At 39.1% G+C, this 23,737-nt stretch overlaps 1 protein-coding gene and 1 pseudogene across 1 annotated transcript; one reads left to right on the top strand and one right to left on the bottom strand.

Annotated features, from left to right (window-relative positions):
- Positions 1-1,093: 1,093 nt before the first annotated feature.
- LOC149185655 (putative receptor-like protein kinase At1g11050) lies at positions 1,094-2,464 on the top strand. The gene has a single exon (XM_089409102.1). It carries the CDS (start codon positions 1,094-1,096, stop codon positions 2,462-2,464), a length of 1,371 nt encoding a protein of 456 aa, XP_089265228.1.
- A 260-nt stretch (positions 2,465-2,724) lies between these two features.
- LOC149185654 (protein DMR6-LIKE OXYGENASE 2 pseudogene) lies at positions 2,725-20,908 on the bottom strand (annotated as a pseudogene).
- Positions 20,909-23,737: the final 2,829 nt, after the last annotated feature.

Below are 23,737 nucleotides of genomic sequence, written 5' to 3'. Positions count from 1 at the left end.
TCAAGCACTTATTTTAATGTAAACGAACGCTTGTGTAAGTATTCCGAGATTCAAATTTAAATGATTATATATATAATACGAAGGTATGTGACATTAATATAGATTGCATAAAAAAAAATTCAACGTTATAATTATCTAACAACTGTAGTTTAAAGATAAAATATTTTTTGAAACTACTCAATTACCTTATTGTCGAATGCTAAATACAATTTCTTGAAACTATGCTTCGAACGATCAGAGTTCCGTTAAAAATGATAACAATCGTGGGCTTGCTTATATTCTCATGGAGATCTTTATTGTGGAATACTAAATACAATTGCTTAAAACTGTAGTTCAAACGTTGAGAGTCAAGTTAAAAATGATAACAATTGTGGGTGTGCTTAGATTCTCAGGGAGCTCTAAATTCTATCGTGCATTTGGTCCTGTTATTTCTGTTGTACTACCAAATGTCTTGATTTTGTATTAAGACTCTAAGAAATTGTGTTCGATTATCGATTACCATTCAGCCCTGCTACTGTTTAGTATGTAGAGATTATATTTATGCTATTTACATCCCTAGTCTTTCTACAATATAATAGCATAGAATGGAGCGTCGATTCCGGGAATCGACGCTCCGGCAATATTCTTTCAACTTGCTTGTTTTAGGATGGTCTATTATTTGTTGAAGAAGAATCTTCTAAACACCATAGCTTACTAATCTTAATTCTTTAACACCAAAAATTGTTTAAAAAATGGATATCAACTGTGTGTAACTACAGAAGGGCACTACTCCCATCTTTCTTTATATTCCTTTTGTATTTGTAAAAGTCTCATTTCAGCAAATTGGCCAAAAATGTGACAAGAAATAAGGGCTTTTCGTAAATTTTTGTCTAGAATTTGAGGGAAACTTTCCGATTTGAATTTTTTTTACCAATCACTTTTACATTTCAAAAATGTTCCTCGCCGTCGAATACGTTGTAAATGCAGAAAAAATGTTCTGGAATTTGGCCTGGCGGCGATCTTTACCACTAATGCGGCAAACCTGAAGGCCACAATGTGTCGGCGGCCGTGATTGCCTCTATTTTTGGGTTAGCAAGCAGTACGACTAGCAAAAATGAATGTGGATACTATCCCTTTGGTGATGCAATTATTGGCGTTGAATTGGGTAATGAGCGCTGAGACCGAATGTCCACTCGACCTTGATTATGTCCGTCAACTGCCATGGGATAAGTCCAGCTGTAACCCGGTGATGAATAAAGACAATTGCTGCGAGACGTTGCGGGGGGTGATGGGCATAGGATTGGCTCAGTATTTGAAAGACGCGTCCATGTTTGAGCTTCCCAGCCATGCTTCTGCCGTCTCCTGTCTCGGGATGTATCGGCAGCAACTCGAATCTCTGGCTCTCTCACCAGATTTGGTGGAAAGTTGTTTCAATGTGTCCACGTTTGTTTCGAGCCCACGCCAGTGCTACGGCATACAGACCACGCAAGACTGGATTCGCACAGGGGTGACTTCTTCCGTGGACTCGGCCTGCAAAGGCGATCTCACAGATCGGGTCTACTGTTCGGAATGCAACGAGGGTGCAAAACTCGCTATTAACATGCTGACATACAAGTTCAAGAACGTGACAAACAAAACTGAATCTGAAGTTGTGAAATGTTGGTATTTCATATGTCTGTATGCCGCTGGAGTGGTTAATGAATTCGGCCCGAAAAACATAGATACTGCCACGTGTATCTTCAGCTTGCCCTTCGTCCAAAACGTGTCTCGTAGCCAATATTTAGCCTACAGTTTTATTGGCATTGCCATCGCTTTCGTTTTAGGGCTTTTCTACTGTCTGTTGGTAACAATGATCGATCCTAAAGCTGTGGTGCACAGAAGATTCGTGAGGCGGAATGAGAAACTCCTACAGGCAGTGCTGAGGCCCAACAATGGAGCAGTGTCGTTCGACATTCGACAGATCAGGGACGCCACTGATAATTTTAGTGACGCCAATCTCATCGGCCGAGGAGGTTTCGGTATGGTGTACAGGGGAACGCTCCCGGATGCTCGGCAGATAGCTGTGAAGAGAATCAGGAACTGCACGCCGGAGGGGGATTCTGAATTCCTCAACGAAGTGGAGATCATCAACAGCGTCAGGCAACGGAATTTGGTCGTTTTGAGGGGCTTCTGTGTGGCCAGCGACAAGAGGGAAGGTCACCAGCGGTTTCTGATATATGATATATGTTTTAGGATGGTCTGCAGCACCAAGATTCATAAATCCTCTGCAGCACAAAGAAAATTGCCTGAGCGTCGATTCCCGGAATCGACGCTCCGCCCCTTGGGCGGGGTGGGGGCGGCGCCCACCCCGCCCGGGGGTGGCGCTGCGCGGGCGCCGCCCCCACCCCGCCCGAGGGGCGGAGCGTCGATTCCGGGAATCGACGCTCAGGCAATTTTCTTTATGCTACAGAGGATTTATGAATCTTGGTGCTGCAGAGGATTTTAGTTGTATTTGATGTATGAATCTTGTAAACAAAGCCGGTTGCTTATTCTCAATCAATGCTGTTGCAGGAGCAATGACCACATCCGGAGAAGGATAGTAAAAGGTCAGAATTGAAATGCGTGCACGTGAAGAGCTCACCACAGCACAATGCCGCACGCTTCTGTATCTTCCGTTGCTTAAAACCTGCACATACATAATTGCATTCCAAAATCAATTATTTAATTATTCTGAAAATAAAAAATTTAATAAGAAGATGAAATTAATTAGACAGCCAAGCAGTTTGATGGAACCTGTAAATGATCGCCGATGTTGATAATAAAAGAATTAGGAACAGGGTTCATAGCAATCCAGTTTCCATTGTGCAGCACTTGTAAACCGGGCACTTCATTTTGAAGAAGAAGTGTGAGGACATCCCGATCTGAATGTGGTTCTAGACCAAATGTATGCTCGGGATTCCGCTGCTCGGGGTACAAAATCACAGCCATATGTTGCTCGTGCTTCCCTGGTGCTTTGTCCAGGAAATCGACCTCCAGTCCAAGGCTCTCCGAAATTGCCTCCAACAGCCTCAGAGCAAGTGCTCTTACCTCTGTAGAGTATAGACGGCACGCTTGTCTGTCATATTCATTAACAACGATTCTCAATCAGGGGCCTACTATAGCTCATCAATTTTTTAAACATTCCGGTCTTACACATACATACTCTATGAAGGAAGGTATCAATTAACAACCCTTTTCTATTAGGTTGGATGAAGAGAATCGAGGTCTTCTACCCAATTCAAAATGGATACTCTCTATTCAGCATATAGACCATCCTAAAACAAGCAAGTTGAAAGAATATTGCCGGAGCGTCGATTCCCGGAATCGACGCTCCATTCTATGCTATTATATTGTAGAAAGACTAGGGATGTAAATAGCATAAATATAATCTCTACATACTAAACAGTAGCAGGGCTGAATGGTAATCGATAATCGAACACAATTTCTTAGAGTCTTAATACAAAATCAAGACATTTGGTAGTACAACAGAAATAACAAGACCAAATGCACGATAGAATTTAGAGCTCCCTAAGAATCTAAGCACGCCCACAATTGTTATCATTTTTAACTTGACTCTCAACGTTTGAACTACAGTTTTAAGCAATTGTATTTAGTATTCCACAATAAAGATCTCCATGAGAATATAAGCAAGCCCACGATTGTTATCATTTTTAACGGAACTCTGATCGTTCGAAGCATAGTTTCAAGAAATTGTATTTAGCATTCGACAATAAGGTAATTGAGTAGTTTCAAAAAATATTTTATCTTTAAACTACAGTTGTTAGATAATTATAACGTTGAATTTTTTTTTATGCAATCTATATTAATGTCACATACCTTCGTATTATATATATAATCATTTAAATTTGAATCTCGGAATACTTACACAAGGGTTCGTTTACATTAAAATAAGTGCTTGACATATGCGACCCGATCACAATGAGTAAGTTTGAATTTGAATCTTCTATTATATTAAAAAAATTATTAGAAGTTTCAAGTTGAAGTAGAAAAATTACAAATTTCTGAAACAGTATGTACCATATCTTCCCGAATAAAGTTTTGATTATATTTATGCTATTTACATCCCTAGTCATGCTATTATATTGTAGAAAGTATTCATATATCCATTCTGTGCTATTATAGTGAAGAAAGAGTGATCTAGGGTGCCAAATCCATGGTATATATATATATATCCGCCATATCTTCCACTACTTCTTGGTAGGTTTCCGGATGGATGAACATTTCAGAGCTTTCACACATAGATATGGTGTAGGTAGTCAAATATTATGATTAGAGTATGCAATATCAAGCTCGGTAATTTGAAGGTGCTTATTAGATCTTTCTGGGCGTGGGGGGCGGGTGGAAAATAAAAAAAATCTAGTCTAAATTACCCTTTGTTATATTCATTGAATATTAAACTTAAAGTTTTCTGCCAAAATAATGAGTAAAAGTCATTGATTCCCAATTTATTATAATGGATCATCAATTGTGCGTTGTAATAATTTTTAGAACATTGGTGTTCTCAAGTATCATGCATTCATTGGCACAATAATTTTTTAAAATATTATCTCATGGTGTGTACTCATGGTTTTGTATTATAAATGTAATTTAATTTTTTTACGGTTTTAATTAGGATATTAATAAAGTATAATAAAAATAAGTGATGATAGATGCTATATTTTAATTGAGTGGATTATTTTTAATTGGTTATATTTCTCTTTAATTTTCATAACTTAATGTTTTGACCAAGAACCCTTTTTGGCGTGAAAAGCTTACGAGTTGGGGTTTATAACTCTCACCAAATACATTTTAGAAATGTTTGTCTTTCTTCTTAATGAGTCTTTGACTGCTCACACTTACATTACTAGAACATGCTCTTTTGAGGTTACCTGTGGAGATTTAATTATGTAGTATATTCCTTTTATGGTTTTCTATACAAATTGTCGATTGTACAAGTGCTTTATAAATCATATCTGGGTACATTGTGTGGAGAACTATGGTATCCCCAGGCAACTAGATGTAAAAAAAATTAATTATGTTTTGCTAGGGATAGTAAAAGGTTACCTATTATGTTATGCATGTTGCTTGTACATCTTCTTTGGTGGTTGTTCATTTTTCATTAGAAAAATAAAGAAAAACCCTTATGTTCTCACATCTAAATTTTGTTTCACCATTTTGGGTATTAAACACCTTGGAAGGAAACACATGTGAATGATAAATCCTATAATAGTATGCTTGACATATATTACTAATATTACTAATTTTAAATTAGTTTTTCTTTCAATTTTTCTCAGCTCTCATGTATTACTTTCTTCGACTCTGATATTTTTCTCATTACATTATATTAGTTACAGTTGATACTTTTCAAAAATAGCTTGAAAGCCTTCATTCAACATATTATGTTTATGTGTGTTAGATAGAAATATCTAGAACAATAAATTCACTTAGTATTAACAACAATCTACACATTCATTTACACATTTTTTTATGTTTTCAAGAGTACTTATATGTGTGTGTGTGTATGTGTGTTTAGTCTGTGGATAATGCAGGCTTAACCTAGGGCTTGCAGCAATCTTCAAGCCTATTAATTAGCGTTTATGATTGTTCCCCTTTGGTTCAATGACTTATAGTTTGTTTATTCACCTCGATAACTAACCTAACCCAAAGAAATATTACATTCCTCTTTTGATTTCATAATTTTCAAATTACAAAACATTAATACATTGGAATAACCACAAGCATAAAAAATAAAGACAAAAATCAGAAAAAAAAAAAAAATACATGTTTAACATTCATTCGCTTATATGAATAAATGACTTGGCCTACCACAAAACCATAGTGAATAGAAAGATGCTCTACCCAACCAATGGGAACTGGTACCTGTACTGGAACTCCCCCTCAGACAATTTTCTTTTTGTTTTGCTAAACTAAGAGTTGTAACTTCTATTTCATTAAATCGGAAAGAAAAATACATAAAATACAACAGTCCCCAAGGAACTTTGGGCTAAAGAAATATCAAACTGCTTAAAGCCATAGACCCACAAACAGAACAACAAAACCCTCGAAAAACAAACATAAGTCAATACCGTTCGATCACCCCTCAAAGATCTGAAGGATGAGGCTCATATCGGGGCGAGAACCTGCAACCACGTTAAAATTAGAATCAAACCCAATGAGGAAATACAGACCATTCTAAAAGGATTTTGGGTCTGAACGGGGGGATAACCCTCGAGCATGTAGTCCACCCAAAATCCACCGATTCCCACCATGAAGCACAACAAACTCAAAGGATAACACTCACCTTGACCTACATACATATCCTTAATCGTCGAATTTCCTCACTAGATCTAACGGCAGAGGAAGACATCGCTTTACCTACATACATATCCTTAATCATCGAATCTCCTTGCTAGATCTAACGGCAATTGAGAAAGATCCATTACAATGCAATTTCATTCAGCAAAGAATTAATGCTCTTCAATTTCTTCGAGATGCAATGCAAGAAATTGGGTTGAAGAAAGGGGACTTTAGTGAATCACGTGTGGCAAAAAAGGTAAAGGAACCCCAACCACCATTACATGGAATGTTTGGAAAGACATATATTGGGAGATTTGCAGACATCAAAGACCCATTAGAAGAGGAAAATGACCAAAATGAAACAGAAAATAATGTGGAAGAGGACAATGATGAAACTCTAGAGGACGAAGAATTTGGATTACGTGACATTGTTGATTAAATTTAAGTTATGCTTGTAAATCAAGCTTTGCAATGTTTTGACTTTGACATTTTATGAGAAGAATAAACACTCAATTAGGGTTGTTATATGTTCAATATTGGTAATATGTGATTTCTGCATTGATTTTTAAGTTAATCATTATTTTTTGAAAAAAAAAGTAGTTATTATTATCTTTTTGACATGTAATTCATAAAAAAAAATATTATTTGACCATTTTTAGTTAATATTTTTGTATAAAAATTGTGATTTTGACATGTTAATTCTAGCAAAAAATTATCAAAACGTTTAGTTTTTTGTTATATTTATGTTAAAAATGGTTATTTTTTATGTCCATTGTTAAAAAATGTTGTTTTTTAGAAACAATTATTTCATGTGGATTGAAAAAATAATTAAGGATGTCTAAACATGTAGATTATCTAAAATTCAAACTATCGACTTTCTAATTTAAAAACGCAAAACAATAAAAACCCCACTAAAAAAAATAAAAAATAAGATAGAGAACAAGAAAATATGAATACAATGACGACTTCAGAAACTATCAAATTTAGAAAATAATTTTTTACATTTCACACACTAGAAAATTTAAAGTCAAAAAATAGGTCTTTTAAAAAAAGGGTGTGATGCAGAATACTCACTTTTTAAAATCAGGATGAAAATCACTACCATTCACTACCATTCTAAAACTTAATGCACATGAAAAAAATTAAAGTTCCAAAAACCATGTTCTAAAAAAACATGTGTATTCTGCATCACCACTTTTGAAAATCGGGTCATTTTTTTGCCACCTCTACAAAACGGGTAACAGTATCAGTTCTCGTTTCAAAGTTTACATTGTTATTTTCAAGTGTGGTTAAATTTAGTAGAGCTTTGGAGATCCCATTTCCATAATTGGACATTGGAGATCGAGCCATTATATTAGCTTCCTCCTTCTACCTTAGTGTGGACCATGGATAGTAAGGGGTATGTTTATAGGTTGTTAGTATTTGTGAATGCTGATTTCAAATTAATAGACACGATGCCTTGATTTTTGGAAGACTTGACTGGCTGTGTATGGATTATATGTCGCTTACATGTTGATTTCATGATACCTACTTACATCCTTGTATGTTAAGTTACGTTTTTGAATACTTTTGATTACATGTATCAATCTTGTAGGTTGATTACAAGATTTGATCGCTTATGTTCGACTACATGCGTTTATGCGTAGGTGTAGTTGATTTGACATCGCTTATGTATATTGTTGGTTGCATGTGGCAATGTGTACAATGGATTAATGGTTGTTGTCATGCATAAGGTCATGGTTTGTGTAGTTGATATGGTCATGCATTGATGACTGGACGCTAGCTAGAATAATGTGTGTATGGTTTGGTACTAATTTGTTATATGTCTATATACAGTTGTTATGCATGTATGGTCTTGGTTATAGTATGCATGTATAATAGGTCAAATATTCCTTGTGAAGTCATTGTGTGTAATTTAGGTCATCATAGTGCTATTGGATGTTATGATGCTAATATGTTGGTTGAGATAGAGCAGGAGATGAAGATCATTATAATGATGTTGCGGCATTGGAATTTGAGATAAGATAAAATCGGCATACAGGTATTATATGTTTGGCATGCAGGTACGTAAGTTAAAGATTATTATATGCATTAGGGTTATATACATTAGGTTTATGAACATGTATTTGATGTTACGGTTACATTCATGATAGATGTTAGATGATTAGTGTGGTTATATGCACTTGTGTCAAATAGTCAAGAATGATAGTAACCTGTAGTTGTATGCATTGCTATTGTTGTTTTATATTAGATAACCTGATGATTATGTTGTATGTTGTCGATGAGTATGATATATAGCTTATTGTTGTTATATGCTATTAACTTGATGATTAGGGTCATTTCATTGAGATATTGATGTTATAATTTGGATTGGTCATATGTGTGATGGCTATGTTCATTGCCTTAAAGATCTTTATGTTATATGTACTGTGTTAACCTAGTTTGACCTATGCAAATGGTTATGGTTGCAATATTCAGGTATGAACCAACATATATGTGAGATGGTGTCATACTAATCTAAATTGACTTTGCATATGTGTATGAGTTTACGATGTCAACATGTTAGTTAGATATTGTTATGGATATCATGATCTTATGAGTGCTTGCGTTGATTTGTTGTAAAGTTATATCGTGCTAACTAGATTGATTGTGTAGACAAGATCACCTCCCTTGAGATACACTAAGGTATCAGTTTCTTATGTCATATATTTGGTGCTTGACTGTTGATTATCATCTAGTTGATTTATTTAACATGGTATGAATGTTTGATGAATTGCATAATATGAGTATGCGTTCAAATGATCTTGTTTTAAGATGATTGCACTAAAATATATGTGTTGAGGTAGTTGATATGTACTTTAGTATAGTAGGTGATAGTTATAGTATTATGTCTAATGACTATGGATTATGACATGATTGTTTGTAAAAGTTGATTTCAAATTGATATATATGATTGTCTTGATATTTAGAACATGTGGTTGACATGTGTGAGCAATTGCAAGGTAACATGCTTGGTATTAGCATGAAAAGGTAACAGTTGATATGCCTATATAACTAATAGTTGAGTGGTGTGAGAACATATGGTAAGCCTCGATTCCAACAAGGTAAAAAGGTATATTAGCTAGTATTTAGCTATAGGTGGATCTGTTAAAGGATTGGAGTCCCTTGAGAGATGGTGTGGATGTGTTCAGTTGCAAGTAGTGTGCTTGGCACAATTAGATGAGGTAGTTGGTGTATTATTATGCTTAATTATACATTGATAGTTATGTGTTCATGGCAACATGATGTAGGGAGTTGCATGGCAATACAGGTTGCCATGAAATCTTGAAGATGGCTTGGGTTGAGTTTTCCCTGGGAACCATGGGGATTGAGTCATGATGTTTGTTGTTAGTCTTGTGCTTTTGGTCTTTTATAAATTGTTGAGCTGGATTTGCAACTTTTATTATGTCTAGTGTATGGTCATACCACTTTGTTTGCAAAGTCATGTTGTTATGGGTTTTTATTGTCTTCTTCTTTTTTGTTTCTTGTCTTACCTTTTACGTTTTGAATCTTGGGAATTGGTTGGGAAAGAGGAAAGTTAATGTAGCTTGAGGAGAGATGTGTGGTACTCAAAAGGTAATGTAAGATTCGGATGAATCTATGTGCATGAGTAAACGCAACAAAAGGTAAGGCTATGACAGTCAGCTGGATTAGCTGGGTCCATTGTGGTAAATGGACTGTAGCAGTATAGTCATAAGAAGGTAACATGAAAAGGTAAAGTAAATGGATTTGAGGCATCATATGCCTTGGATATGTTGGGAACTATTGTTCTCAATGTTGGGTATGTGTTGCATAAATAAGGAAGTTCTCTTAGCCTAGACCTTATGTTATCTGGTAATTATGTTATAATTATGATTTTGTTATGCTTATATACATATACAAAATATATATGTATGAATGTCGTTGTCTAACATGACTGTGATTGTTTTATGCTAATGATTGTATATGCATGTATGTATGTTTTTGTCTGACAATATAATGAATTTTTTATGCTAACGTTTATATATGTATGTATGTATGTATGTATCTAGGTATCTATGTTACTATCTAACAGCGTTGTCATGGATCATTCTTGTGGAGGAATGTTTGCTTATGCAGGAGAATGACATGAAGAGGTTCCTGATCTACGAGGAATCAATTGGAAAGAGTAGTGATGACAAATATATGAGGTTAGTATCATGTGGATATGATTTAGTATTATATACTTGTATTATGCCGTGTTTATGTTATGACAGGTAATGTTGAAGGATACATCAACAAAGTGAAAGCAGTGTGGTTTGCGGCATGCTAGGATAAGCATGGATGAGATACCAAAAGCAAGGTTTCTTGGTAAGGACAGTGTGGTGACTGAATGAACACCCCTACTCAAATTGAGTGGTTCGATCAAGCAAGTGTGATCGAGAAAGAACACCATGATCAAGCTCCTCTCTGACAGGCATTCCATGAAGGAACCCATTGTGGCAGAAGACTTTCGATATTGTTTGAGTGAGGGATAGCTTGGCGGGATATCTTTCCATTGCTTGGGGGTAGGTGAGTGAGCAAGCGAGAGGGGGCTTGAAAGACATGGCCTTTCTCTGTAGAAGAGAAAAGCCCCAACCTATCTCAGAAAGAGATGCTGGTCAGTTTAGCTTTAGAGCTCTCTCATTATTCTCTCTCTCTCATGCTCTTTCATACATAGATTTTTCATGAAGCACTTTGGCATTGGAGCAAGAAAGGAAAAGAAGGCAAGAGAAACCAAGGATCAAGAAGCGACAACAGGCTTCATTGCAGGTATCAACTTGCATGTGTATTTTCCTTGCTAGATTTGGCATGCATGGGATTGCATGTGTTTCTTTTCTACCATGGCATGGGTCTTACTAGGCGTGACAGTATTTTCAGCCTAGCCTTGCCATTTCCTGATAGCTTTGATGAGATGGGTTCTCTCATGCGTTTTGTGGGGGATGGCTGGATTGGATTCGAATCTGAGTGGGGTGGATCTCTGAATTGAAAATCACATGGTGGTAGTGGTCCCTGAACCAGACTGAGGATGCACAAAGCCACTGGCCTAGTAACCCCTGAGCCAGACTGTGGGTTGCAATAAAGCCAAATTGTGTGCCTCGGTGGGCTTAGGAATATTTGTCGGTGAATGGTGGGATATACGATAAAGCCAAGAGGTGGATTTTCTCTCCATTGGGCCTAGTGATTCCAGGATGGAATGAATAGTAAAGCCTGGACAGTATGTCTCAGTGTAGGGCCTAATGATCCCTGGATCAAACTGTGGATGCATGGTAAAGCCCGAGAGACTAGGAGGCACTCAAATTCCTCATGCTGTAGGTAGAGAACTCTGGTGGCATGCACATTGATTGGTGTTTTTTGATGTTTTCTATGAGTCCCACATTCATGCTTGGAATATGGCACGAGGGTGATTGGCTGAAGAGAGACTTGGCTCAGCCAATCTATGGTCGGGTGGAACGTGGTAGTCCCATCACCAGTTGGTTCATTGCATTAATTAATGAAAAATTCATTCCCTTGATTTTCATGTGCAAATGTGCTGATGTATATATGGATTTTGATGGATGATATTTTTATTTTAGTATTATGGGATTTACACAGTGCATTATATTAGATATCAGTTTTGGGATTCAACTGCGTTAAGTAATTCATTCACGTATGGCCATTTCCATAAGAGGTAGTCGTAATGGACTAATTTCTCATGATTTTTGAATAGTTCACTTAGCACTCATTGCATCAGGTGATGCTCATAGGGGTCAAGAAGTGGGATTGAAACTAGTGAAATGAATCACATAGCGTCAATCATCACTTTCGGGCTTGCACCTGGTAACCAAGACTTCTTGGGAGGTCACCCATCCCAGATCGCCTCTGGCTCAAGCGCGCTTAACTGTGGAGATTTCCCTACAATCAAGCCCACTTAGCTTGCTACCCCATTTGCAAAACCTTAGCAAGTATTTTGCCTCATGAACCATTCAAGTAGAGATAAATTCACTCTTTTTGAATTTAAGTATTAGGGGGTTTACGCAGTGCATTATATTAGATATCATTTTTGGTATTCAACTATATTAAGTCATTCACGTATGACCATTTCCATGTGAGGTAGTGTTAGGATATTCCGACACATAGGAAATAGTTAAGTACAACTTGGTCTAGTATAGAGTTAGGTAAAGTTTGTTTCTTTACCGTTGTACATTTTGTAACTTACAATCCGACGGTCACGATATGTAGTGATCTGACGGTTCATTCTCTCCTCGATATTACCGACACTTGATTCGTGGCTTGACACCCGATTGGTCCATGAATTCTATTTAAAGCGCATGGAGGGTCATTTGTAGGGTAATCCGTGCATGAGAGAAGCTTATGTAAATTTTCATTCTTTGATTAATAAATTTCCTGAAGTGGCCGCGTTGGCTCAGGCCGTGGACTGTTTCCCTCTTTGAGGGTTTTAACCACGTCAAAAATACTGGTGTATTGATCTGTGATCTGGTTGTGAGCGGTGTCCTTTTGGTGTTCTTTCTGAGGAACTTACCCTGTAAATTCCTACATGGTATCAGAGCTATTTGAGGGCCGCGTCCGTTGGTGATCCAAATCTGAAGCCGGCAGAACTGCATCCGACTGCCATTTCCTAGATCTACTGTTTCTGACTGCTTTCGGGCCGAGAGGACTGCTCTGTTGTGTTCGGAGCATCTATTCCAGTGAGGAACCCCTTTCGTTTCACGCGAAAAGGTTTCCGGTAGCCCTAGCTGCATCATTTTTAAGATCTGGAGGTATACAGTGTTTATTTGCAGTTTATTGTTATTTTCTCTCTGTTTATTTCGGTTTCGGTTTATTTAGCCTTTTTATTAACGGATCTATACCTTTCATTTCTACGTATGCTCTTTGCCCTGTGACTCTATGCGATCTAGGCAAATCAGAAACAGAAAGGAAGGATTTTTCTCATGCGTATGCTCTTTTCCCTGCGCCTTAGGGTGATCTCGGAAAATCAGAAACATTGAGGAAAATATTAAGTTTCCGGCCAAAGCTAACTTTGAGCCGCAAGGTTCATTTTTGAAAATATTTAGTTTTTTGGCTAAAGCTAACTTCGAGCCATAAGGTTCGTTTTCTTTGCATGTCCGTGTTGGGTTTTGTGTTTTTTGTTTTGTAGGGAAAAAGAGCTTTCTCAAAGCAAGCACGCAACCCAAAGCCCCCCCCCCCTCCCTCTCTCTCTCTCTCTCTCAAATTTTTTGTATAGATCAATTGGTTCAAAGCTATTTTAAGAGAGTAGAGGTCTTGGGTTCAAGTCTCCATTTTGTGGGGGCGGACATTTTCATTTCCGCACATTCCCACACTTCGTCGGCAACTTCAACAACTTTTTTTCAAAAAGCCATAACTTCTTCATCCGTAAGCCTTTTTCAGAGCCGTTTTTTTTAAACCAGCCTAAGTTTTCAAGATCTATCCATTGGAACACTTACTTTCAGCATCTTTAGCTTCAGTTTCTGTTGAAATGGAAAGTCAATACCAAGTTACCCTTGACAGCACCAACTACTTCCAATGGTTGTCCTACATTGAGGATTTACTTAGAAGTAAAGGTCTCTACAGAATAGCCACAGGCCAAGAGAAGAAACCGAAGGATGAAGATAAGGTTGCTAAATGGGAAAATAGACAAGATCAAGCACGTGGTTTGATAGGGATGTCTATTTCTCCTGATCTTAGATTCCATATTGCAGAACTTGATACTCCTAATGAAGCATTGGAACAAATCACTAAAGTTTTTGGGATTAAAAATGAAATTAGAGCCCATCAGCTTGAAAATGAGTTGCTTACATTGGACCCTAATAATTTTTCTTGCATTGAAGATTTCTTGTCCAAGTTCAAGACCCTTAGATATCTCTTGGAAAGTGTTAAGGTTAAGAAAGAAGATAGTAACCTTATTTATTCCATCCTTACTAAGTTGGGACCAGCCTACTCTGTATTTGTTTCCACCTTCCATTCTACAAGAGAAGCCTTCATTTCTCAAGGAAAAGACTACAAGCCCCCTTCCTTTGACTCTTTTTGTGATTCTTTAATAAGAGAACAAGAAAAACTCTTACACCTTGGTCTTCTTAATCTTGGAAACTCTTCCAAGAAAGCGTTAGCCGCCCAGCAGCAACCAAATTCAAAGAATCCTAAGAAGTCATATCCTAAAAAGAATGGTCCTAAACCAAACAAGGGTCCTAAGCAATTTCAGCCCCAAAATGAAAAATCATTTCAACAAAATGATAAGACAAATAAAAACAAAGGGAAGAAGACTGATAGACATTGCAATTTTTGTAATCGAGATGGCCACTTAGAATCAAAATGCTTTAAAAAGATGGAAGCCTTGGAAGCAGCAATGAAGAAGCATAACATCTATTTGGGGCAATCTTCAACTTCAACTTCATCTTCAGGAATGGCACTTTCTGCATGTGGTTGTCAAGCATCTCGGTCTGGCTATGCATTAAATGTATCTTCTTCTTCTCATTCTCATGAGTGGCTCATTGATTCTGGAGCTTCTTATCACATGGCCAAAAACAAAGCCATGTTTTCTTCTTTAAATGATTGTAACACCAAAAATATATATGTTGGTGATGATAGATCTCTTAATGTTGTAGGGACTGGAACTGTTCATCTAGACAATGGTCAGTTTAATGATGTATTATGTGTTCCAACCTTATCCTACAACCTTCTATCTGTATATTAGATAACTCATTCAGGTGAAGGTAAAATCGTTGAATTTTCACCTCATGATGTTGTAATCAAGGACTTAAAAGATCCTAAATAGATTTTGGCTACTAGAATTGTTGATGATTCTACAAGGTTGTATAAGTTTCACAACTTTGGGTCATCAAATCTTCCCTCAGTATTTTTTGCTCATAACGATGAAGTGAGCAAACTTTGGCATGAGCGATTTGGTCACTTAAACTATCTCTCCCTTCAGCATCTATGTAAAGAAAATATGGTGACAGGTCTTCCTATGGTATCTTGCAGAGATGGTGTTTGTTCCGGATGTGTACTCAAAAAACATCATCGGGACAGTTTTGAAAAACGTGCCTCTTGGCACGCCTCAGCCCCTTTACAGCTTGTGCATAGTGATTTATGTGGTCCACTTCCAGTTGCTTCATTCTCTGGTTGCAAGTATTTCTTAACTTTCATTGATGATTTCTCCAGACGCACTTGGGTATACTTCTTAAAACTCAAGAGCGAAGTATTTAACACATTTTTGGCCTTCAAGGCCTTTGTTGAAAAACAATCTGGACATCAAATTCTTAAGCTAAGATCTGATAATGGTGGAGAATATGTTAAAAACACATTCATCAACTTTTGCACTGAGAATGGAATTCAAATGCAACATACCGTTCCATACACTCCACAACAAAATGGTGTAGCTGAAAGGAAGAATCGCACCTTAAGGGAAATGGCTAATTGTATGCTACAATCTAAAGGACTTAGTCTTAGTTTTTGGGCAGAAGCAATTAACTGTGCAAATTATATAATAAATCGTACTCCTACTAAGGTTCTAAAGAATATCACTCCAGAAGAAGCATGGAGTTCAATTAAACCAGATGTAAGTCACTTCGTGTTTTTGGAAGTGAAGCGTGGGCCCATATTCCAGATGAAAAGAATAAAGCTTTAGAACCTAAGAGTGAAAAATGTACTTTTGTTGGATATTCTGAAGATTTCAAAGGCTATAGACTTATTCCATTTAAGTCCAAAAATGTTATCATTAGAAGAGATGTAAAATTTGATGAAAATATATCGGCCTGCGAGCCTAGTCCGGCGGATGTGCCACCTCTCCCTATCTCTTCTACCTTTGAAAACATTTCTTCTTCAGATGATGAAAGTGAGGATGACAAGCCTCCTCCACCATCTCAGGATCCTCCTTCAGCTCCTGAGCTTCCAAAATGGGTTCGTGCTACTCGAGATGCAGCAAGTGATCTTGCCGGTGATCCTACAGATCAGCGACGCACACGTTCTCAGTTCGAGAGAGCCTCTTCTTTACTGGCTCAAGCTCCAGTAAATTATGATCCTGACACCTTTGCAGAAGCTTCAGGCCATCCAGATTGGGAAGCAGCTATGAATGAAGAATATCATTCATTATTGGCAAATGATACATGGGATCTTGTTCCTTTACCAAAGGGACGAAAACTTGTTAGATGCAAATGGGTTTACAGAACCAAGTATGGACCAGATGGGAAAGTTGATAAACATAAAGCTCGTCTTGTTGCTAAGGGCTTTTCACAGGTTGAAGGCATTGACTACACTGAAACCTTCTCCCCTGTTGCCAAAATGAACTCTATCCGCCTTGTTCTTTCCCTTGCTGCCTCTTTCAAATGGGAAGTCCATCAGATGGATGTTAAATCTGCCTTCTTGCATGGGGACTTGCATGAAGAAATATATATGGAACAACCCATTGGCTTCATACAAACAGACTCCAACCTTGTTTGTCGACTTAAGAAATCCCTTTATGGTCTCAAGCAAGCTCCTCGGGCTTGGTATGCCAAAATGGATAGCTTTCTTTTAGAATCTGGCTTTTCTAGGTGTCATTCTGACAATACTGTCTACACCAAGAAAGTGGGAAACTCTCTTATCATCCTTGTTCTTTATGTTGATGATCTTATCCTTACTGGTAGTGATCCCAACCTTATAAACCATGTGAAGTCTAGCCTCAAAAGGAAATTTGAAATGACAGACTTAGGACACTTACACTATTTTCTCGGTCTTCAAGTCTTGCAATCCAAGGAGGGTATTTCCCTTTCCTAGTCCAAGTATGCTTGTGATATTCTACGTCATTTTCACATGGAAGACTGTAAGCCAGCCCCTTCTCCCTTTCAGTCTGGAGTCAAACTTTCAGTCACTTGTACTTATCCTGAAGTTGATGCTACATTATACCGTCAACTTGTAGGAAAACTCTTGTATTTAACCCATACTCGTCCTGACCTTTCCTTTGCTATTGGCCTTGTTTCTCGGTTTATGCAAAACCCCTGTGAAAGTCATTGGAAAGCAGCTAAAAGAATACTTCGTTATGTTCGAGGTACAGTTCAGTTTGGGATTCATTACAGTGGAAAATCATCTCCTCTATTGGTTGGTTTCACTGATTCCGATTGGGCTGGTGACCCTGATGATCGGAAGTCTACTGTCGGTTATGTGTTCACTCTTGGTTCAGGACCTATTACATGGGCTTGTAAGAAACAAGCTGCCATTTCTCTTTCATCAGAAGAAGCAGAGTATCGTGGTGCGTAGAAGCTAGTAAGGAAGCCTTGTTGCTTCGTCAGATCCTGTCATAATTTGGCTTTCAGCAGCAGCATCCGACTACACTTTGGTGTGATAATCAAAGTGCCATTTAGCTATGCAAAGATCCAGTTCAACATCAGCGCAGCAAACACATTGAACTGCACATGCACTTCATCAGAAAGCTCATTCACGACCATGTTCTTGAAGTGCAATATTGTTCAACAGATGATCAAGTTGCAAACATCTTCACAAAGGCTCTCACAGAGGCGAAGTTCACTAAACTTTGATTTATGGTTGGAGTTCAGGAAGTTGTCACTAAGGGGGGATAGGCTCTAGTGCCTCCTTCCTTCTCCTATTGTGTCATATTTGCAAATCCTTCAATCCTATCCCAAGTTGTTCTTAAGGGGGGATGTTAGGATATTCCGACACATAGGAAATAGTTAAGTAAACTTGGTCTAGTATAGAGTTAGGTATAGAGTTAGGTAAAGTGTGTTTCTTTACCGTTGTACATTTTGTAACTTACAATCCAACGATCACGATATGTAGTGATCCGACGATTCATTCTCTCCTCGGTATTACCGACACTTGATCCGTGGCTTGACACCCGATTGGTCCATGAATTCTATTTAAAGCGCATGGAGGGTCATTTGTAGGGTAATCCGTGCATGAGAGAAGCTTATGTAAATTTTCATTCTTTGATTAACAAATTGCCTGAAGTGGCCGCGTTGGCTCAGGCCGTGGACTGTTTCCCTCTTTGAGGGTTTTAACCACGTCAAAAATACTGGTGTATTGATCTGTGATCTGGTTGTGAGCGGTGTCCTTTTGGTGTTATTTCTGAGGAACTTACCTTGTAAATTCGTACAGGTAGTTGTAACTGACTAATTTCTTGTGATTTTTGAATAGTTTAGTTGGCACTCATTTCATCGGGTGATGCTCGCAGGGGTGAGAAGTGGGATTGAAACTAGTGAAATGAATCACATAGTGTCAATCATCACTTCCGGTGTTTGCACCCGATAACTAGGACTTCCCGGGAGGTCATCCATCCCAGATCGTCTCTGGCTCAGGCATGCTTAACTTTGGAGTTTTCCCCACAATCAATCCACCTTAGCTTGCTACTCCATTTGCAAAACATTAGCAAGTATTGTGCCTCATGAACCATTCAAGTAGATATCCCTTCACTCAAGTAGATATCCCTTCACTCTTTTTGAATTGAAGTATTAGGGGGTTTACGCAGTGCATTATATTAGATATCAATTTTGGGATTCAACTGTGTAAGTAAGTCATTCACATATGACCATGTCCATGAGAGGTAGTCGTAACTGACCAATTTCTCATGATTTTTGAATAGTTCACTTAGCACTCATTGCATTGGGTGATGCTCACAGGGGTGAAGAAGTGGGATTGAAACTAGTGAAATGAATCACATCGTGTCAATCATCACTTCCGGGGCTTGCACCCGATAACAAGGAATTCCCGGGAGGTCACCCATCCTAGATCGCCTCTGGCTCAAGCGCGCTTAACTGTGGAGTTTTCCCCACAATCAAGCCCACTTAGCTTGCTACCCCATTTGCAAAACCTTAGCAAGTATTGTACCTCATGAACCATTCAAGTAAAGATCCCTACTTGAATGGTTAATTAATGGATCTCTACTTGAATGGTCAATGAGGAACAATAATTGCTAAGGTTTTGCAAATGGGCTAGCAAGCTAAGTGGGCTTGATTGTGGGGAAAACTCCACAATTAAGCACACTTGAGCCTGAGGAAATCTGGGATGGGTGACCTCCCGGGAAAACCTGGTTACTAGGTGCAAGCCCTGGAAGTGATGATTGACACTATGTGATTCATTTCACTAGTTTCAATCCCACTTCTTCACCCCTGTGAGCATCACTCAATGCAATGAATTCTAAGTGAACTATTCAAAAATCATGAGAAATTAGTTAGTTAGGACTACCTCTCATGGAAATGTTCATATGTGAATGACTTACTTAAAGGAGTTGAATCCCAAAAATGATATATGATATGTTTATTGTATTTCTGTTCCTATTATGTTGTTTATATGCACATTTACCTCGGAGGGTGTTACAGGTAATGTTTACTTTTTGACTTTCATTGATGACTACAGTTGAAAAACATGGGTTTATCTTCTGAAATATAAATCTGAGGAATTTTCTGTATTTAAAATATTTAAAGCTATGGTTGAAAAGGAAAGTGGAAATCATAATAAAATTTTGAGATCATATAGAGGTGGTGAATATATGCTAACAGATTTCATTGAATTTTGTCGATCACATTGAATCAACAAACAGTTTTCTGCACATTATACTCCACAACAAATGTTTGCTTGTTGGGGCCTGACCCAGGTTCAGAGGTGATTTAGCCAAACAAATCTCGGTACTACTACCCCTTTCGGCAACAGTCTGCAAAGCACGAACTGAGGTCTCACCCGAAGTAGTATGGGAGGCTGATAGAACTAGGTTTCTGCACCTTGGAGATGTCTTATGAGTTCAAGTGGTCCGCGGTTCAACCCTATGCGCACGTCACTACGCGCACTTACTTGTACCTTGCAACCTGAGATGTTTCCTTCACACAACCCTACTTGGGGGCTGAACACTATTATTACCCAAGTCCTTACAATTATTCCACCATTAGTTGATTAACTTAGCTTAATTGCATGTGTAAAGTATACTTAGAAATATAAATCATTCATACAAGTGCGCACAGTAAATAAATAGTATATTTGCAATTGATATCAAACATGTAATAACTCAAGAACAGATACACAGAATTTGGATAAAACTTCTCTTTATTATTCTCTTCTTCGGTTATAGACTCGACTCCGCCCTGCGCACTCAGCTGCAGGGGTCCGTGCACTCAGCTGCGGACAACTAGGCCTCTGTGCACTCAGCTGCAGAGCCTTCTCCTACTCTATGACCCAAAGACATACTTAGACACTTATGACTCAATCTCGTAGACTTGTTTTTTTCTCCTCTTTACACTTAGAGCCTCACTCTATTTATACAATTCCATGGTTCGTGAACCATGGGTAGGCTGACATTGCATTACAAACTAGGGTGGACAACCATATGACTCTAACATACTTCCGCGCCAGCAATTCGCGGGGCTTTACAACATTATTTGGTCAAAACATGAGCTTTGAGACCCAAAACATGCCTTGGGGGAATTCCATGCTTAACAGGCCCCCATCATAAACATCATGACTCACCCTTGAGTCACTCTGTTGGTGCAGGGATCTTGGCACAGAGTTCCTCCAACTGTCCTCCAACTGTACTGATGAAGGTCGTGTACTGAGCCGCTGCTTGCTGAATTTGTTGCATCCTCGGTTCCGAGACCTCCATGTCTGCGGTGCTTCACTACATTAATGTGAGCATCCCTTGTATGTGCATGAGCTTTCCTTTGATGTTTTCCATGATAGTGAAAGGCTCGTCGATCCACGACTGGACGCGCACTTTGAGAACTGCCTCCTTATGTTGCGCCGCTTCCACCTGCTCCTTCAGTTCCTTCACTTGCTGCATCCTCGCAAGTCGCTGAGAGAGGACTACTATCTGCGTAGTTCCTGTGACACTGTCATATTGATGTTGAAGTTCTCGTACCTCTGTCTCCAGGCGTTGGATGTTGGGTTCCTCCTGCAGAGTTGTGAGGACCTCAAGTGCTTGCTCCAACAAAGTGGTACAATCTTGCACTACACCTCCAATTTCTTCCAATCCTATTGTGATAGCGTAGCGCATTGTTCTCGAACCTCTGGGGGAGTGGAAGGTTGCGCCTTTAACTGTAGCTCGGTGATCTAAAGATTCATCTCCAGCTGAACCTTGGTCATTTCTTCTCTAGCCTCGTGGACTTCGGATACCAACCTGTGGATCTGCACCTCTACTCGTAGATTTGCTGGGATGGCCAGCTCCGGAATGCGTTGGCAAGCGTCATCTACCACCTGCACCAACTATTGGTTCTGTGACACCAATTCATCATGCTACAGACCGAGATGTTCCATGTTTATCTTTTGTTTCCTAAGAATAAAGATCGTGTTGCTCTCCCTAGCACACAACCCTGTCATTATCCCATCCTGTAGCAAATACAGTGTCTCTCGCGGAAGGGCACCCAAATTAAGGCCAAGGCCTTTGATAATGTTAACCGTAAATCTGTCGGTCTCATTTGCTACTACTAGGGCCCCTTCTGGTAACACTATTGTGTTTTCCATCCATGCACGCAGCATCTACTCTGCTACCGAGGATCCTACTATGAGGTGGGTCAAAAGGGTACCCACCCGAGGGGGCCACACTTGTAACTCCTATAGCTGCGCCCTGAGAGCCCCTAACATAGTTTGGTGCTCCTACATAAAATCCTGAAGGGTCTCATTAGTGACATCGCGAACCGTCTCATCGATGTCATGGTGGTCACCTTTGGTTAAGGTGATCGGGTCAATGGCCAACTTCGAGGCCTTGACCTTCTTCCTCAGTCCTGCTTTCTCTGACGTGTGTGGACGTGGTCCTTGGGTCCACGCTCCATTTTTCCGTTTCTGCTTCCTCTACCTTCTGCCCTTGTGATGACGTTGCTTGGTCTGCATCCGCCTTCGTTGTTGCTTCTTCTGCCGCCTGTGCTGCTGCTACTGCTTCTACAACCTTTTTCTGCTCGATGGCTTTTTGTGTCACTTCCTGCGCTACCTTTTCCTTAGCTGATGTTGTTTCCTTTTGCCTTAACAATTTGTTGGACTGTTGGGACCTAACACAGGTTAAGAGGTGATTTAGCCAAACAAATCCCGGTACTACTAGCCCTTTCAGCAACAGTCCATGGAGCGCGAACTGAGGTCTCACCCGAAGTAGTATGGGAGGGTGCTAGAACTAGGTTTCCACACCCTAGAGATGTCTGATGAGTTCAAGTGGTCTGCGGTTTGACCCTATACGCACGTTGCTATGCGCACTTACCCGTACCTCACAGCATGAGATGCTACCTTCGCGAAGCCCTACTTGGGGTCCGAATGCTATTATTACCCAAGTCCTTACTAGTATTCCACCGTTAGTTGATTAACTTAGCTTACTTGAATGTGTAAAGTATACTTAGCAATATAAAACATTCATATAAGTGCATGCAGTAAATAAACAATATATTTGCAATTGATATCAAACATGTAATAAATCAAGAACAGATACACGGAATTGGGATAAAACTTATCTTTATTATTCTCTTATTCGATTACAGACTTGACTCCACCCTGCGCACTCAACTGCATGGGTTCACACACTCAGCTCCGGACAACTAGGCCTCTACGCACTTAGCTGCAGAGCCTTCTCCTACTCTACGACCCAAAGACACACTTAGACACTTACGACTCAATCCCGTAGACTTCTTTTTTTCTCCTCTTTACACTTAGAGCCTCGCTCTATTTATACAATCACATGGTCCGCAGACCATGGGTAGGCTGACATTACATTACAAACTAGGGCGGACAACCCTATGACTCTAACATACTTTTGTGCCCACAATTCGTAGGGCTTTACAACATTATTCGGTCAAAACATGGGATTTGAGCCCCAAAACATGCCTCGGGGGGATTCCATGCCTAACAGGCCCCCAACACAAACATCATGACTCACCCTCGAGTCACTCTATTGGTGCAGCAATCTTGGCATGGAGTTCCTCCAACTGTCCTCGAACTGTGTTGATGTTGGTAGCGCACTGAGCCGCTGCTTGCTGAATCTGTTGCATCCTCTGTTCCGAGACCTCAGTGTCTGGGGTGCTTCTCTGCATTAACGTGTGCATCCCCTATATGTGCACGAGCTTTCCATGATAGGTAGTCGTAATTGACTAATTTCTCATGATTTTTGAATAGTTCACTTAGCACTCATTTCATCGGGTGATGCTCGTAGGGGTGAAGAAGTGGGATTGAAACTAGTGAAATGAATCACATAGCATCAATCATCACTTTCGGGGCTTGCACCCGGTAACCAGGACTTCCCTAGAGGTCACCCATCCCAGATCATCTCTGGCTCATGTGCACTTAACTGTGGATTTTTCCCCATAATCAAGTCCACTTAGCTTGCTACCCCATTTGCAAAACCTTAGCAAGTCTTATGCCTCATGAACCATTCAAGTAGAGATCCCTTCACTCTTTTTGAATTTAAGTATTAGGGGGTTTACGTAGTGCATTAAATTAGATATCAATTTTGGGATTC

Source organism: Pinus tabuliformis, chromosome 3_1, assembly GCF_031772625.1.
Source record: "Pinus tabuliformis cultivar Carrire ecotype Pingquan chromosome 3_1, CPIR1, whole genome shotgun sequence".
NCBI lineage: Eukaryota > Viridiplantae > Streptophyta > Pinopsida > Pinales > Pinaceae > Pinus > Pinus tabuliformis.
The sequence above is the reverse complement of the archived record's forward strand: the minus strand, read 5'-3'. Positions and strand labels throughout refer to the sequence as shown.

Bases quoted from the DNA above. Each gene is read 5' to 3' on its own strand.
- LOC149185655 (XM_089409102.1), top strand. From the start codon at position 1,094: ATGAATGTGGATACTATCCCTTTGGTGATGCAATTATTGGCGTTGAAT.